Consider the following 17,772-nt stretch of genomic DNA (forward strand, 5'->3'; position numbering starts at 1 on the left):
CCAATTGGGCGCATCGGAATACTTCCGGTGTGCACAACCCCGCCACGCTCTCTCGTCCTGTATAACGGTTGGGGAGGCAGTGCCTGAATCGTCTCCACTGGAGGATAGAGTGCTGGACGGTCATATGCCAGATAGTGCCATCTCCCTGACCTATAAGAAACTCATCAACGTACGGACTGACTTGCTGATGAAAGTGAGAGAGCTTTGGGTGAACGATGGGATTGAGGTGGATGATGAAGAATGGCAGTCAGCGGTTTCTTCCCCTAGGAAGGTGCCCATCTCGGCAAGGCTTAGACTCGTTCAACTGAAGATTCTCCATAGGGTCTATGTTACGGGCTCTAGGCTCATACACATGGGGCTTTCGCAGGATGGATTGTGTCGGAGAGGATGTGGAGTGCTTGCGACTTTCATGCACATTATTTGGGAATGTCCTGGGGTGGCTCGGTATTGGACTCGGGTGCATGAGGTGATGGGAGAGGTGACTGGTGTGACTTTACCGGCGGAGGCCCGGCGCTGCCTTCTCAACATCTGGGGCCCGAATGATTACAATGTGGCCCAGACCCGCTGGGTCACCCTGGGCAATATGATAGCTAAGAGAGACATTGCCCAGAGGTGGGGTACGCCTACTCCCCCCACGATCGGACTGTGGAAAACCAACATGGATTGGTGTATGCTCCGTGAGAAAACTGTATATGTGGCCCGGGGCAGGCCCAGGATGTGGGGGTCAGTGTGGGGAGCGTGGAATTCATATAGAGGAGACATCTGTGCACCCCCCGAGGTGGCAACGCCCAAAGTCCGTCTGTCTCCGTAGAGCCCCCTTCCCGTGGTTCCAAACTTGTCATCCTGTTCTATTACTCCCCATCTGTAATGTTGTCACTCATTAGGTTGTTTGAATGATAGGGTGTGTAACCCCCGATTACTCCCCGCGCTATGTGCCCAGAATACGTTGCCTGCCCTCAGCCTAGTTTCTTCTTTCTTGTTCCTTCTTTGTCTCGCCTCTCTTCTTTTCCCTCTTCTCTTTAGGTACTTGGTTTATTTATTGTTTCTTGATATTTCACTTGAAAATTAAACCTGATCATTTCTGTGTAATGTTTTGTGCACGATTCCGAGTATTGATATAATGCTGCCTGGCCTCCGGGATGTATGGCTGAATAGCGGTGTACTTTTTCGGTAAATAAAGGTTTTCCAAAAAAAAAAAAAAAAAAGGGCGGAACTGATGTCATCACGCCGTATTAGGCCTAATAAGGAGTCGGTGATGTCAGCCGGAGTTGCGCGAGATGCCGTGCTCCTTTGGCGTTGTCCACGCCGGCGTGCTACAAAAGAGTTTTCCGAACGTTGCTGACGCAGGGGGATATTCACAAGGTGAGGAATCCACAGGCAGATACTGTATATACCAGAAAAAGTGTTACTGAAGGTAAGTAACTTGTTCATCTCTCTCTCTCTCTCTCTCTCTCTCTCTTTCTTGATCTCTCTCGAGTGAAGCTTAGGACTTCTGAATGCCTTACACCCACTACCTCTCCTGCCTGGAGTTCTGAAAAAGATTAGGAATGACTGGGCCCTAATTCATCCTAGTGGCACCAGATTGGGCCAGGAAAGTCTGGAACCCAGATCATCTTTTCATGAGCACCTGCCCTCAGTTCCAGCTTCAACTGCAGGAGGATTGTCTGTTGGAGAAGCATGTCAAGTCTTACACCTGAGCCTGCACAATCTCCTCCTCCATGTGTAGCAACTGAGCGGCGGCACTTAAGTTCTTTTGATCTCTCTCGTGAGGTCATTCTTTCATCCCAGCCATCCTTCCAAAAAATCTGTATATGCAGGGTGCTTGGGGCAAGTTGGTGGCTTGGTGTGGTGCCCAAACGTTTGCCCCATTGCAAGCAAAACTGTTGGATTTGTTGTTGTTTTCTTTGTTTTGGCCCTGCATGGCCTTGCTGTCATTACAGCTGATAGTTACCTGTTCTCTCTTTCAGCCTATTTTACGTTTGTCAGACCAACCATCCTTGTTCAAATCGCTGGTTGTGATGCGTTTTATGACATGTTTGCAGCATGTGTTTTCACCAACACCCTGTGAAATGACACAGTGGGGCTTGAATTTAGTCCTCACTTTTCTGATGTGTATCCCTTTCAAATCAATGCTCTGGACGTGGGTCCCGGGCTCACTGCACCACCGGATTCAAGGTAGCCTGGCTAATATGGGGTTATGCCCTGAAACCGGTCCCAGGATGCTTGTTTCTGGCCCAGGGAGGACCTGGCTTGCAAGTTCGGGCAGAACTATTCCCATGAGAAACCGGGTCAAGACTGAATTGCATATGGCTGGGTCTCAACTGGGATAGCATGATGAGCAAAAGAATGATGGATTCAACCCAGATCTCTTGACTGGGGGTGAGTGAAAAGTTTCAGTGCTCCATCCATCATCTCCTTCGGTTTGCTTTGTTTGCCCTAAGTTGGCAGGGTATGCCCAGATATGGGTCTTTTGCTCACTTTGCCACTGGATTCAAACTGGCCTGGCTGATGAGGGGTGTTACCGGAAAACCGGTACCAGGATGCTTGTCTCTGGTCCAGGGAAGACTGGCTTGGCAATTCGGCCTGGACTGTTCCCATGAGGAACAGGGTCCAAGACTGATTTGCGCATGGCTGGGTCTGAACGAGGGTGGCGAACTGAGCTAAAGACGGATGATAGATTCAACCCAGATCTGTGACTGGGGAGGAGTGTCTGAAAAGTTTCAGTGCTCCGTCCATCATCTCCTTGTGTTTGCTTTATATACCTACACTGAAGGATTCGGTGGGAGCTCGGTGACAGCCTTTCCAATATCCGAACTTTCTTCCGTTGAAGAAACAGAGAACCAAAAAGTCACAAGGTCCCAGGGTAAAACGTTTAACCAGTGATGCCAGCAAAGCCTTACTTGACCCTCATTTCATCGCAGTTGAACTGAAAGCGCACCGAGGTCCCGATTTTACGTGAACAGTGAATTAGTACATTATTGTTTCTGGGTGCTGCTTTTTGTCTGAAAGCTTTCAAAATTCTTATGTCTTGGCTTTCTTAAACAGTTTTAACCATTTATGTGACATCCTGCTAATTGCATAGTACGTGATTTTTCTAAAATGATTTGGGAATTTTATTATGACTTCATATTTTTCTGGTCTTTAATGTTGTGTGCCACTGGTCAAAAATATTGCTTGTTTCTCTGGGTAAAAGCTTGCTGTTTGAGCCATAGCCACCAGGGCTTGATCATATGTTTCTAGGTGATCTGTATTGTGACCTACCAAGATTTTGTTTTATTGAGTTGGTAGATTTACCCACCAGCCCTCCCAAATTAATAACCAACTTCCTCACTCATCATAAATATCATCAGAATACTGAAGGAATATATTTAAAGTACTCTTTTGGACTTCACTGTAGAAAATGCAGACTGATACTTTCTAAGAGATTGTGTGGACTAAAATAGCAACTAAGTCACTAGAAAGCTACTGAGATTCCTGAAACCGTTAGCGTCGACGACGCGGATAAAAGGGAACTGATGTCATCACGCCAGCGTGGGCCTATTATGGGCTTCGGTGACGTCAGCGGAGTCGCGCGCGATGCCGTATCTCTATGACGTCCAAGTCCACGTCGGCGCGAGGCTAAGAAAAGAATTTCCGAATGTTGCTGATGCAAGGGGATATTCACAAGGTGAGGAATCCACAGGCAGATACTGTATCTACCAGAAAAAGCGTTACCGAAGGTAAGTAACTTGTTCTTTAGTGCTCTGCACTAATCTGGAGCATTTGCAAGATCACTCCTTCTTAGAGTCAATATGTGCCTTGCGTGCATCCTGTGACCGTGGGGTACAACATGACAAAATTTTTACTGATACCGCACTCCTCCATTTAAACATTCAAGCAAACCTTTTCTTGAAATTGTGGCAATCCTCTGTAACCTGGGAAGCTAGGAAACATCAGCCTGAATATATAATCATAAATGCAATAAACCTCAATCTTTGAGTTAAAAAAATGTACAGTTTCTTGCTGAATAAAGTAATTGAATTAGAAAATCTAATTGCACCCTCCTTATATACTGCCTGCAGTGACTCTAGCATCCCTCCTACGTGGATTATGCATACACTATTTCCATAAAGAAAACTTAAGGGGCAAACCTCAAACTTAAAGGATGTGTTTTTTCACAAATTAATTGTGTGCTTTTTTCACAGGTTACCTCCATCTCCCCTTATAGGGAAACAAGGTGAAGATGAAAATACTTCGGAATGTGAACATCTACCTACCACATCAGATACCCAAGTCTATGAAGGTAAGTTTACTGCCTTAAGAAGCCACAGATAAAAAAAAAACCTCTGGTTTTAAAAGTGCACATGTACAGTTGCTCTTGAGATGCACAGTGGTAAAACAGCAACATTCTCCTACAGTCTTTTCTGCCCGTAGACGTTCTACATGTTTGATAATTTTAAGACTGCGTTGAGGCTCAAAAATAATTTACCCTTGCTAAAACATTATTGCCTATGGCCTGTACCTACAAATTCACCATGTGCCAATGTGCATTCCTGATTTTTTGCCTCAAGGCAAATCTCTAGGCACCTAATGCCTTTAAATGTTTGAAGAGTATCTTCACTACAGTGCCAAATGCTTACATTAAAACTAAAGGCTAAAATAATGTACAACAGGGGTGGGTGGTGCAGCAGTGGATTTTTCTTACACAATTTCAGTTTTTTGTCCTTCATCTGGGGCACCTTCACCTTCTTTTAATCAATGGAGGCAATAAATCACTGTCTGTAAGGACCTAGTAATAAACATCTCTCCATGGGAGCTGACGGAAAACCGGAGGTCAGTGCTTAACAAGGGTCTAGGGTTTGTTCCAACTAACAAACTCGATAGATTTAAACTGCATGCAGAAATGCAAGGCTTTGTTCGCAAAATAAAACTACAGGTCTTTTTTAAAGACCAGGAAGCCCCTGTTACTACAGACACAGGACTGAGACCAAAATCCTCTTTCACCCCGCCTGACGCAATGCTACCAATAGAGATCCTTGCCTTTGAGAAAGCAGTGATGAGTGAGCTGAGCACGCTTAACTCGAAACTTTTTAATCCAAAAAACACCTAAGATCCCATACTTCTACAGTACTCCAAAAATACATAAGAACCTGGAGAAGCTGCCAGGTAGACGGATTGTGTCAGGCATCGGTTCCATCCTGGAAGAGCAGTAGTACTAGAATGTATTTCACTAGCACTCACAAAAAACTTCTTTGAATATAACACCACCATCTATCTCCAAAGCCATGGGACCAGCATGGGCAGTACTTCTGCTCCTAGCCTTGCTGGGTTGTATGTTCACCACTTGGAGACCCACAAAATCCTTAATGCAAACAACCCTTTCAGAGACCACATCCTCACCTGGAAAAGGTACATAGATGGCGTTTTCTTCATCTGGCAAGGAGATTTACTGTCAGTAGCTAACTTCATGGAATGGCTCAATACCCAAAATACTTACCTAAAATTTACCAACACACTGTCAAAAGAATCCCTGGTTTTCCTAGACTTGAATATTTACCAGGAGGGAGGTGTGTTGAAAAGAGCTACACATTTCAAGCCAACTGCCAGGAACTGCTTCCTAAGGTTTGACAGTTTCCTCCCCCGACACCTCCGGGAAAACCTCCCATATGGCCAATTCCTACGCCTGCGGAGAAATTGTACAGATGTAGCAATGTACAAATCACAGTTATCAGACCTAAAAGCTAAATTACAGAAAAAACAGTACCCTGACAGGATCATTATATTCGGCTATGAAAAGAGCCCGTAATAACAACAGAGAAGCCCTTCTGGAAGACAAAACACTGACTGATACGGAACAGAAAAGACCCATTTGTGTAACCACGTATAGCACACACTCAAATGCGGTTTCTAAAATCGTCAATAAGCATTGGAGCATCCTGACATGCAGAGAATTGACCCTTGAGAAACCCTTGTTCGCACACAGACGAGGTAGGAATCTCAAGGATATTTTAGTTCACACTCGTCCCAACCAGAACCAACAACTGCCACTTGCTTTTCATGGTATACAAGGGCATTTTCCATGTGGTAACTGTAGCAGCTGTCACCTCACTAAGAAAAGTAAACAATTTACATTCAGTAATGGAACCCAATGGGACCAATGGAAACTGACAAACTGCAACAGTAAGCATGTGGTCTATATGATTATTTGTTCATGTGGCCTCGAATACATAGGTATGACTACCAGAGCAGTGAAAGTACGAATAAGTGAACACAAAAGCAACGTGAGGTGCAAGAAAAGCACTATCAAGATGGCTACCCATTTTCTGGAGGCACAACACTGTGTAAATGACCTCTTGTGGACTGTGATAGAGCAACTACAGACAGAAACAGGCCTGTTTGAAAAAGAACAACGTTGGGTGTTCCGTCTGGGTACCCACATCTCAGGCCTCAATGATGAGATACCATGGGGCCAACTGAATGGATGAGCTGCCTGGAAAGTAATCCGCCCACTCGGTCATGACAATACCAATAGGATACTTTGCCATCTTGATAGCTTTCCACAGCCTCTCATAGGGCCCTAGTAGGACGATAAATGCACATTCACCTGTAGGCAAAAGAGTAGAACCGTTTGTCTAATAGCCAATTCTTGTTAATTTGTGCACCCGTATAATTTTCTGAGTTGTAGTGGCAGTCTCTTCGGTCTGATTATTAACAACTCCACCCACACGTGTATACCAAACAAATTAGGCGCATACATTTGGCAGCTAGGTTCCCAAAGCAAATTTGCCTTTATTGTAAGCTCAGAACCTTTTGGTTTATGTGGCAAATCTGAATAATCTGTGTACCTTGTGTTAACATCACAGACGGTAATCTGTGTATTTTGTGTAAACATCATAGATGGAATAAGAAAACCTTCTTCGTTATTATCTCCATTCACATTTAAATGCTAAACAAACTAAGCACGTACAATTTGCAACCCGCATCTGCAAAAAACACCGGACTCCTGACCCCTCCCTTTCTAAATCTATGCAAGGAAGGTTGTGCAAAGTGAGCCATTACACGTGATCACACGGCGTGCGTGCGCGCAAATGAGGACACATTCCGCCCGGGCGCATGCTCACTAGACATGGCAGTGTCACAGGCATACGCGGGCGCAACAACAACGCGTCAGGGCAGCAAAGGAAGCTGAACAACCGGATTACCCAAACATGGGCACATCCGGTCACTTAACCCTAATTGATGCTTAATTAACAACGCTACTAGCCATAAAAAGGAAAGGCCCATTCAGACACCGCACTCACAGCGGAGCCGTGTACGGGGCAGGAAGGAGCAAATCTCTCCTAGGAATCGTGAGTACGGAGTTAATATACTAAACTGAGGCCAACCTACAAATATGTAAGTAAAACGAACGCTGAAGCTCTGTATTATTTACAGGTAGCGAATCGGCACGACAGTCCCCTACATACAGAGGCTCATTAGGCACCTTTGATGACTAAAACAAATAGTCGTTTAAATGTGCTATCTTTTTACCCTCCATTTACGAATATGTCACAGGAGGAGAAGTAATTTTACCAAGTAGAGCGTGTGTTTTATGTTATATGTATGTATGTCTTGTCCGTTTTCTTTTTTCACAAGGCATGACATTACAAGTAGAATGACATCATGTGTCTAGTGAACGGAGCCCACACTATATATAATTATATATATATATTTTTTCCATAGGTCACTGTACCTCACAAATGATAAGGAGTGGATTACCAGAATACTTTTCTCCCCTTCCTTTTTCAGGTTTTGCAAATAGCAGACACAATCGGCATATATTTTGTAGGTACATTATAGCCTGCACCACATTGCACTTTTTGTTAATAAACAGGATTTTAAGTAGAGAAACGTGAGTAAGGTGGGGATTTGTGTACTCTGTCCTGGAGAAGGAGTTCCGACTCCGAAACATGTTTACACCCACAGGAGGTGATGCACATTGCATTGCATAAACACCTCCATTTTCACCTTTTTAACAGTACCAGCCCGGGGGCCCATTAAAAAAAATGTTGTCTACCCCATGAGCCAGGTCCTTTTTAATCATCACTCACTTTATAACCTCACCACTCACGCACATAATTTTGAAACCCTCACACGCACCACACATAGCCATCTAAGTAAGTGCTCCCGCGTCGTCGTAGGTAGTAGCACGCCGCATCCCGTAGAGGGGTGCGAAGACCCCAATGATGAAGCATGACACCAAGGGTCCTTTTGGTGTGTAAGGGGTATTTTACAAACACTGGGTGCTCCCCACCACAGTAGGGAACCCTCTCTATTTACAGGTGGATTCTTATTGTTTATACATGTAAGGAAAAGTTTGCATTGATTAATGCATTAAATCTATAGTTCTTTTACTCCTGCCTGTAATTTTAAGTTAAAACTTCCTAACATAAATCAAATGTAACACTCACTAGTGATTTTTTTACTGTGTGAACATCATGAGATGTCTCCATAGTATGAATTACCATCACTTCTCTTCCAGTCTGTGGTCTAAAAGCATTATTTTTAGTAGTCAATTGAGTTCTACTCCCAGGGATGTTAACAACAATGTGTTAACCCAAAACCTTTAAAGTGTCTACAGCATGTGTGCCTTTGGATTTTGATCAGTACTTGTAGAAGATCATATGGCTCATGGAATAATATAGGAAGAAGGTCCACAAAAAAAGCAGTTCATCGAATCTCCATCTTTGAGGATGGTGACTGGGGTACAATACCTCCGTAGCTGATGATTGTGGCGAAAGGGGAATGGAGTGGTTTTCTGATTGTTGTCCTGAAAAACTGATTTGTTAACAAAGTTGTTTTGTTGCGTGTTTATCTAGGGTCCTGATCGATACTGTGACCTTATGCCCCTATTCGGCTATAAATCCATTTTATTCACTATATTGGCATAACCGTTCAAGTGCGATATTCAGAAAGTCATCTCTGACCTCACACGAACAGAGCCACGTTCAAGGATATCTCTCTCTGCCACTTCCTTTGCGACCAATTAGTGCAATGACAGAGCAGAAGTCACTATCTGATATTCCTAGATTAACACTCCGAGTTCTTCAACAAGATAAAAACTCAGCAAACTGGGAAATCCCCCTTGCTATGTTTTGATTAGTAATAGAACTCTAACGAGCAACTGATAGCTATCACTTCCTAGTGATATCTTTAATTGACGTCTTATGTCCAGCAAACTTGCGTCAAACCCGGCACCTGTCAGGTATAAATACTACCAACGTTGCCTTAAGCAGTAGTGGTCGAGAGCTGTTGTGCACCCTGTTGTGCATACCGTTGCTGTTGCCGAGCACTGTAGCACTCTGTCGCTGCAGCCTGCTGTCCCTGTGGTGGTGAAGCTACTGATACCATTATCGCTGCTAAAGCGCGAACGATGGTGCAGTACGCTTAGAAGCCGAACAGACGTCCCTCTGCGAAGAGCCCAGCAGATCCAGCTGCCCGCGGACGCTGTCCCCCGCCTCCTCCTCTCGACGCGCTGAAGAAGAGCCGCTGCCTTTCTCGTGCAGAGAAATCCAGCTCCTGCGTTTCCGGTTTACCCTCGCGGGTGACAGGGATATCGAGCTTCCCCTGAAGGAGATACCAAACCTCCATCATTCTATTCAGAGGTATGGTGCTGACTAAACCCTTAAATGGGAATTCTTGAAACAAACCTTGGCAAAACCAACTTAACTTAAAGCTACTTACTTACTCCCCTTTCACGTGTTAGGCTTAGGTCAGGCACACTGGGGTAGGCTTAGTTAGAAGCACCAGTTGAGTATTTTAGCCTATTGTATATATGACTGTATATATGTTTTATTACTTTTAACCATTGTATGGCTAAGAAACCATATCAATGATTTTACAGTATTATTTCGCAATACTTATCTTACTGTATGTACTTTTTATCATAACAAGTTTTGCAATTGTGGCAATACATTTCTCTTGTACGAGAAGAAAGACTGTTCAATAAATGTTAACCCTTTATTGACAAACGCCCGTCTCTCTATTCTCTACATCTCGTGAAAGTAAACTGCACTAGACTGACTGAGTGAAATACAGGTCTATTGTTTCACACGACCCTAGAGATTGACTCTTGATCTGAGGAGCAAAGTTGTCATGTTGCACGGTTGTTGGAAAACTGAATCCCTTCTTGTCTGTGCCAAGGAAACTGATCACTTCCTATGCAGAGAAGAAAGTTTCCAGTGACCTCTGAGCTAGTTGGTAACACAACCCAATTAAGTTTAGCATAGTCAGTGGAGGCCTGGAATATCCGCAGTTCCACGTCGATACTACTGTTTATGTTATTCCAATGCGCAGGGCCTAGTGGGAAACTAGGAACTACACTACATGGCGCCCAAACGTTTGGTAAGGCGATAAACTAACGCAAGACAGTAGAGTAACTCAGTCGTGCATATTTCACACAGACCCCTTTCTCCCGTAAATACTCCAATAGACGTCTGGAGTGGGTGAAAGGTTAAAATCCGCCCGACCTTAGTAGGAAGAGATTCCTATGTAAAGCTCTGGTTTATTCAACGTTGAAGGATACAGTGTTCCAAAATATTGTGCACCTAATCTTTGTCTCCTTGGAGACCTACTCTGCAAACCTTGCATTTATAAAATGTCGGTAGAAAATAACGGAACCTCTGGGGCCGCAGTAGATGCGACTCAGCAGGGTCCCGACGAGACTACTGAACCGGGTGCTATTATCATCCCGGTCCACTTAAGAAAATCTATAACTTTAAAACTTATAGAGAACGGACTGACACCACTCGGTGGTACAGTAATTTTCGTGATAGAGGCTCACGAGTATCGGCAGACAGAGGTATTCTATTCATGGATAAACTTTCCAGCGGCAAACGCTAGAACAAAAGAGTTTCACTATTATAAAATAGAGGAACCTCCGGAAGAGTACGCTCCTTTCGAGGAGATTGAAATTCCACTTAAATTTCAAAAGCACCTGCTCTGGTTTAATGGCGCCCTAAAACACAATGATCACATAACTAGGCTCGGTCCTCTAGGTAGACCAGGAGCCACGTGGCCGGTTCTAGCCAGCTACACACCACATCCTGACATTACAAGAATGTCTAAGGAAGAGCTGTTAGCACAGCTCAAAACACTAATAAAAATACATAGGCAATTAGTCCAATATGTAATGCGGACTGCAACAGTCCAGCCAGCTGTTAATTCACACCAGCTGACCCCTCACCAGGGGAACACAAATAAAATTACACCACAGAACATACAATCATGTCTTGGTAAAACACCCGTAAAACGGGAACAAATTCCTTTCTGGTTAGCACAGAAAATCACTCAAATGGAGGCAGTATTTCCTGATACTACCCCTATAGAGAAACACAGAATCTTGACCATCTGCCTTCCTATGGGAATCGCACCACACGTGGAGGACTGCGACACTTGGGGTACAGTCTTTGCTTCCATTTATACAAAAACACACGGTGTTCCGTCTATGGCGGTAATACCAGAAGTGCTAAAACAGATTCAAAATGAATTTGGTCCAGAGCCCGCTTTAAATCTAGGTATGAAATTACTGAAAGACTTCAAGCAGGTCTCGGCTATATTATTAGCCAACATAAAAGGAGAAGCAGCATCTGTGGCGATTCGCCAGAAAGTGAGGGAAACAGATATAAAAGATCCTGTTGAACTTGCAAAAATCATAGAAAAATGCTATGAAGAATTAGGTAGAGACAGCTTGGGTGGGAAACCAGTAAAGCCCCAACTGCTCGAAAGTCCTGAAAAATTATTTATTAAAAATAATTCAAACACTCCTAATAAGAGCTGGGATGGAAATAAACAATCCACTCCCAAGGAAAAAGTTTTCCAGTCCAGAGGAAGGTCTCCTCGACGGAGGGAAAGAACTCCGACTCGAGAACGCCAGTCTCCCCAGAGGGAGCCCTCTGAGAAAAGATATAACCTTAGAAATAGGGATAATCTGAAAACACCTGATAGATATCAAAGTATTGATACACGTCCCTCTCGATCTTCTCCACAGAATTCGGAAAGAAGAGGACGGTCAGACCCAGGAGAGCACACCAAGTCCAAAGACAAGGAACCTGCTCAAAATAAGAAATCTCAATTTCAGAAAAAGAAGGTAGCCAGTATTAGAGTAATCAACCATGCCGAGAATACTGAGGACACAGTTGAAAAACGGGGAGTGGGCATTGACAATGTTGGACAGTGCAGCAGAAATCAGTATAGCACGCAAGATCTTGATGAGTCATCTGGAGACAGTGGACACGAATGAATACATTCAGGTTGAAACTGCCGACACCAGACTTAGTGAGCCCCATAAAATATATGAAATAACATTGCGTATGGAGGGTGATAAGACTAGGAACATTAAGGGTCTATTTTGGGATAAGCTCTCAAAAGGCTATGATATTCTGTTAGCTGAAAAAGATTGGCCCCCGGAGTTTGTCAGGGAGTGCCCTCGTGGCGAAGAAGTAATTATGCCTGCCTTCTCGAATCACATTCCGATTCACAAAAAATACACATATGCAAGGAAATGGGCAGTAGCCCAGGCACCTGCATTGTATAAAAATCATGTAGGATGGGATGAGGACTCTCCTCCTCACAAAATCCAACTAAAAAGTGAACCAACTGCCCAAAGGCAGTATCCCATAAAGCAAGAAGCTAAAAAACAGGTCAGGGAAATCTTAGATCAACTTGAGTACCAGGGGGTGATTGAAACATGCACCTCTCAAATGAACAATCCTTTGTTTCCTGTCTCCAAGCCAGACCATTCATATCGTCTAGTTTTGGACTACAGACATCTTAATACATGTTGTAAAACTTTTGCAGTACAAAACCCGCATAGTGCAGCCCTAATGAATAATATAGTTAGGAAAAAATATAAAACGACATTAGACATATCTAATGGTTTCTTTTGTCAAAACATTGCACCAGAAAGCAGATATTTGACCGCTTTCTCCGGATTTGGGTCGCAGAAAAAATTCTGTCGACTCCCACAGGGGTTCAAGAACAGCCCAGGATTATTCTCAGCTAGAGCAACAGAGTTACTACAAATCTATGATGATGAAGCATTATCTTACGTAGATGATATCTATCTCACAGACGACAACTTGGATACTCACTTGAAAAGAGTGAACACCATTATACTTGGGTTCGCAGCAGAGGGTTACAAATTCAACTTTAAAAAGTCCCGAATTGCCCATCTGACAGTACTGTTTTTAGGGTACGAATTATCAAGTGAAGGGAAAAGCCTAGCGGACAACTTCTTAGAGAAGTGCGCTGTACTCCAAGCTCCAAAAACGCTGAAGAATTTACAATCAATACTAGGTTTTCTGAATTTCGGAAGAACTTACATCCTAAATTACGCAGAGAGGGTTAAACCTCTCTACGAACTAATTAAACCCGATTTTAAACAAATAAATTGGACTCAAAAACACACAGAAATTTTGAGATCACTGCAAACAGACATGTTAGCAAAAACAAAATTAGATACACGTGACAACACACGTGATCTTGTAATCCGAATCATCCCAGGAAGATGCGGATTCACATACCTAACCTCTAATGAGGGAGAAAAGGTACCAATTTCAATTAAATCTCACTTGTACACACAAGCAGAAAAAACATTCAGTCACAGAAAAAACTGTGAATGCAGTGCAAATCGCATTAGCAAATGAACGAGAACTAGCACACGGCAAAAGGATTAACATCCTCACAGCGGAATCCGCCTTCGAAGCGCTATTCAGCCCAGTAAACCTGCCTACAGTGTCACTGGATCCGAAATGGATACAGTACATAGATTCTCTAGGAGCGGAAGACGTGAAATACTATTTCGCCCCACAATACGAAGAACTGAATGATTTAGAGTATGAAGAAGAATATCCTCTGCCAATCGAAATTCTGCCTCTCCCACAATATGCCTGTATAATCTATACAGATAGCTCTGTACAGCATTTCAACGTAGAGAGAAAATCCTACGATACAGCATGTGCGATCATTAAATGTTGTTGGCTGTGCGGTAAAATCAGACCGAAAGTAACAAAAACCGAATCAGTAAAGTACTGTTCGGCTCAGAGAACTGAAATTAGATGTTTAAAGATGGCGCTTGAAAATGCAGAACGTGAATTCCCGACACTTATCGTGTGCGATTCTCATTTTTGCGTCAACTCTTACAATAACAAACTGCAGAGTTGGATTGTAAACGACTACAAAGATGACACAGGTGCCACAATAAAGCATAAACTGCTCTGGAACGAGGTAGCTCTTTTAAGTAAAGAACTACAAAAGACTCACGTGATTCACGCACAGAGTCTTCAACGTGATGGCGTTCACGTTGCAGGGAATTCATTGGCTAATACAGCCACCGCGGAAGCAACTAAACCGGCTTCCGTAGCCACAAAAAAGCGTACAGATAAATACATAGACGGGGAAACCATGCTGGCAGTAAAAACGACCATAAAAGGCGACTGTGCAGCACTACCCGTAAACTATCCACTCAATTATGCATACGTAATCGATGCAAACTCCGTTCCTTTTGCTCGAATCCCTGGAGTGGGGGATAGAGTAATTCCAAACAGGAGCAGGAGGGGCTTCCTCTTACTGGAAGCACACATGGGATTGGGTCTGAGACACCAAACAATCAAAGCCTCTCTGAAAGAATTACAATCAGAGTACTGGTGGCCAGGAATGAGTATAGATATCCAATGTTTTGCTCAAAATTGTGAAGACTGCAACAGAGATCACAGTAATGAACAGGCCAGTGTAGTTTCAGGATCCCTGCTAGACAGCATAAGGCGGTCTATCTGCGCAATCAAAGAAGAGAAGCGCGTCCCAGTGTACACCATTAAGACGAAAAGCACTTAAAAAATGAGGCCCCCAGCGCTCGGCTGACGCTAGAACGGTTATAAAAGATTTGCGAGTCTTTATCGGCACATACGCAAGTACCACGTTCCATTCTGACCAGGGTCTTGCTTTCAGCTCTCGAGCCTATAAGGAGGCCATGGCCAGCATGGGAATTGGATTGTGGTATTCTTGTCCGTCGCACCCCGAAGGGAACAGTGTGGTAGAAAGAAAAAACCGTGACATAAAGCAATCTATAACAGCGAAGGTATTAGGTTCAGGCGCTGGGTGGGTCAAACATTTAACAAGTGTCCAGACTAGTCTTAATAACATGCCAAGAAATTCTCTAAAAGGTTTCAGCCCATACGAACTATTGTTCGGAATTAGAATGCGCGTTCAGGACCTCGATAGTCAGATGTCAGTGGTACAAGAAGAAACAACGCACTTTGATGTAAAGGATCATTTGGCTGTTTTACAGGAACTGAACGAAACAAGAAAATCCTTAAGCAACACAAAGTTAAAGCAACAGCCACCTACCACTGACGAGGCACCACCAGCAACAGCCCCAGCAAGGCCTGTCTGGATTCCAAAGATTGGGGATCTAGTCAGAGAAAAGATCGCGGTTAAGAAGGAATTTGGGCCTTCTTACAGAAAAGCAGTACCTGTCTTGGCAGTCACCAGAACAAGATCAGTTGTGCTACCGCCCCTTGCTGGTAAAAAGGAGAACAGAGTCGTGTCTATCGATCTGGTAAAACCACAAGCATGTGGCCTATAATCAACAGTAGGCCCAGTGGACTCCCAAGAAACAACAGAATACCCAAACTTGCAACAATCCAAGAGGTTCAAACTGAAAGACTCTTCACATTCGATCAGCCTGCAGTGCACAATGAAGGACTATGCAATAATGCCATGGAACTCGTGCCTCTTGAAACACAGATTGAAACAGTTCGTCAAGATACAACACCAGTCTACACTAATGTGGCATCAGAAAGTGCTACCGAGAGACAGATTGAAAGAACAACCCCATCAATTGACAGAACTGCCTCTGGTTATTTCATCAACTTCGACAACTTCTCTGAAGATTTAAGCGACCCCGAAGTGATGCCAGAAACAAAAAAGTATTCTAAAGAAAATACAACAGGACTCCTTCAACAAATCAAAGAATTATATCTGGATTCACCGTTGATTGAGCATTGGATTATCTCAGGGGTATTCATACTCCTACTATGCCTAATTTTAGTTTTAATTTTAGGAAAGTTTATTACAATTGAATGGACACAGCAAGTCAGAACATCAACCTAGTCCTGAAACCACACAGATCATCCCACGTGAAGAAAAGAGAACTGTCAACAGTAAATGTCACAGCAATTCCAATACCTGGTGGGGTTGTATGGGAGAAAACAGACTATGAGATCTATGGTCCGGTCGAAATCCTGAAGTATCCTCATCAACTAAAGGTTTCCTTAAGTGACTTTGTGACACCTAGTACATTCTCTGATGATTGGGACTTTAACAGTATTAATGACATGATGTCTGATTTAGTAATGTCAGCTAGATTCACAGATCATGATTATTTACAAGGTTCATCTAGTTATGAGCAGTTATTCTGTTACACCCACTATGGGGATCACTACTTGCACAAATCTGCACAGCCTAGAAATGTTTTTATGTATAATCAATGGGAACATTGTTCTACACCACCTAAAAGCAGTTCTAAAGCATTTTTTTAGAAATTCAAATACTTCTCAGGGTTTAACACCAGTAATGCAGAAACATTTTATTACAAACTGTTAGATAAAACAGGATTGAAAACAATGCTGACAAATTCAAAATTGATATATTCAGAAGCATTTTATGACAAAATGATGACATTTGGTTTTGATTATTGGAAAAATAATATTGAAACGAAAACAATCTGGGGTACAAAAGATTGGCAGGTGCAAGGCATTGAAGCACTATTTAGAACCTGCATGATACCAGAACAAATGTTGTTTTTAAATGACACAATACACCAAACATCTTGTCTTGGCCTAGCTAAGAACAAAGACCTTAAAACACCATCTATACCAAAGCCAATACCTGAAAATGCAACTGCAGATATTGAGTTAGACGTAACACAAATTTTAAATTTGAACAGAACACATCCTGATTGGAAAAAGTGGTTAATCTGGCCTACTGACACAAACAGCTGTCAAGATAGATTCCTGAATAAAACACAGGGGTTAAAAATGACCAGATTAGACTCAAGATATTCCCAGAGACAACATCCAGGGATTATAACAACATACAGTGTAGGGAAACTCTGCCTCGAATGGCTAACAACATCCACACTGGCTGAAATTAAGCAACACTTATCTTTACTAAAAGAAGGTGCTGATTTGCGCGATTTCATTCTTGGACCACGCAAACAGCGTCAAAAGCGTTTCATAGCGACCAGTATCTATGCTGCTTACAACGAGGCTTGGAAAGTCAAACAAATTGAAACTGCTGAAAAAATACGAGAAATTGATCGTATTAATTTGGAGAAATCACTTTCTGTAGTAGACAATGGGTTAATGACTGTCTTCCAGAATATATTCGTTGGACAATATTGTATCCTCTGCCTTTGATGTGATAGACAGAGATTTGCTTATGTTACAACATGGCCAGTCTCAATTACGCTCTATTATAGAATTAGGCTGGACGCTGCAAAATCTTCGTTCAGGTTATGTGCCTTGGCGTTTAATCAACACACCGTCATTATTTTCCAGTTTTAACCTTACTGATAAACAGATCAGTTTGGCACAGAAAGGAGCAGACTATACAATCCTGAGCATCGAAAAACTCGAGAGATTACCATTGACAATGTCAGAGAGTCCTGTCATTGAATGGATAATACACGGAATTATCACAATTCCGATAACAACTTGCCGATTTAAAAAGTGCCTTGAGTACATACCTGCTGGT

The 17,772-nt window shown here is 43.0% G+C and overlaps 1 protein-coding gene across 9 annotated transcripts in view; it reads left to right on the forward strand.

The window, feature by feature from the left end:
• The window catches only part of PTPN13 (protein tyrosine phosphatase non-receptor type 13), a 981,974-nt gene that overhangs the window by 926,404 nt on the left and 37,798 nt on the right, over positions 1 to 17,772 (forward strand). For all 9 annotated transcript variants that reach the window (XM_086961883.1, XM_086961888.1, XM_086961886.1 and 6 more), the window contains one exon: positions 4,185 to 4,282. In XM_086961883.1, the coding sequence (XP_086818009.1) occupies positions 4,185 to 4,282 (98 nt within the window). The remainder of the gene's footprint in view (positions 1 to 4,184; positions 4,283 to 17,772) is intronic.

Source organism: Lissotriton vulgaris, chromosome 3_1 (assembly GCF_964263255.1).
Source record: "Lissotriton vulgaris chromosome 3_1, aLisVul1.2, whole genome shotgun sequence".
Classification (NCBI taxonomy): Eukaryota; Metazoa; Chordata; class Amphibia; order Caudata; family Salamandridae; genus Lissotriton; species Lissotriton vulgaris.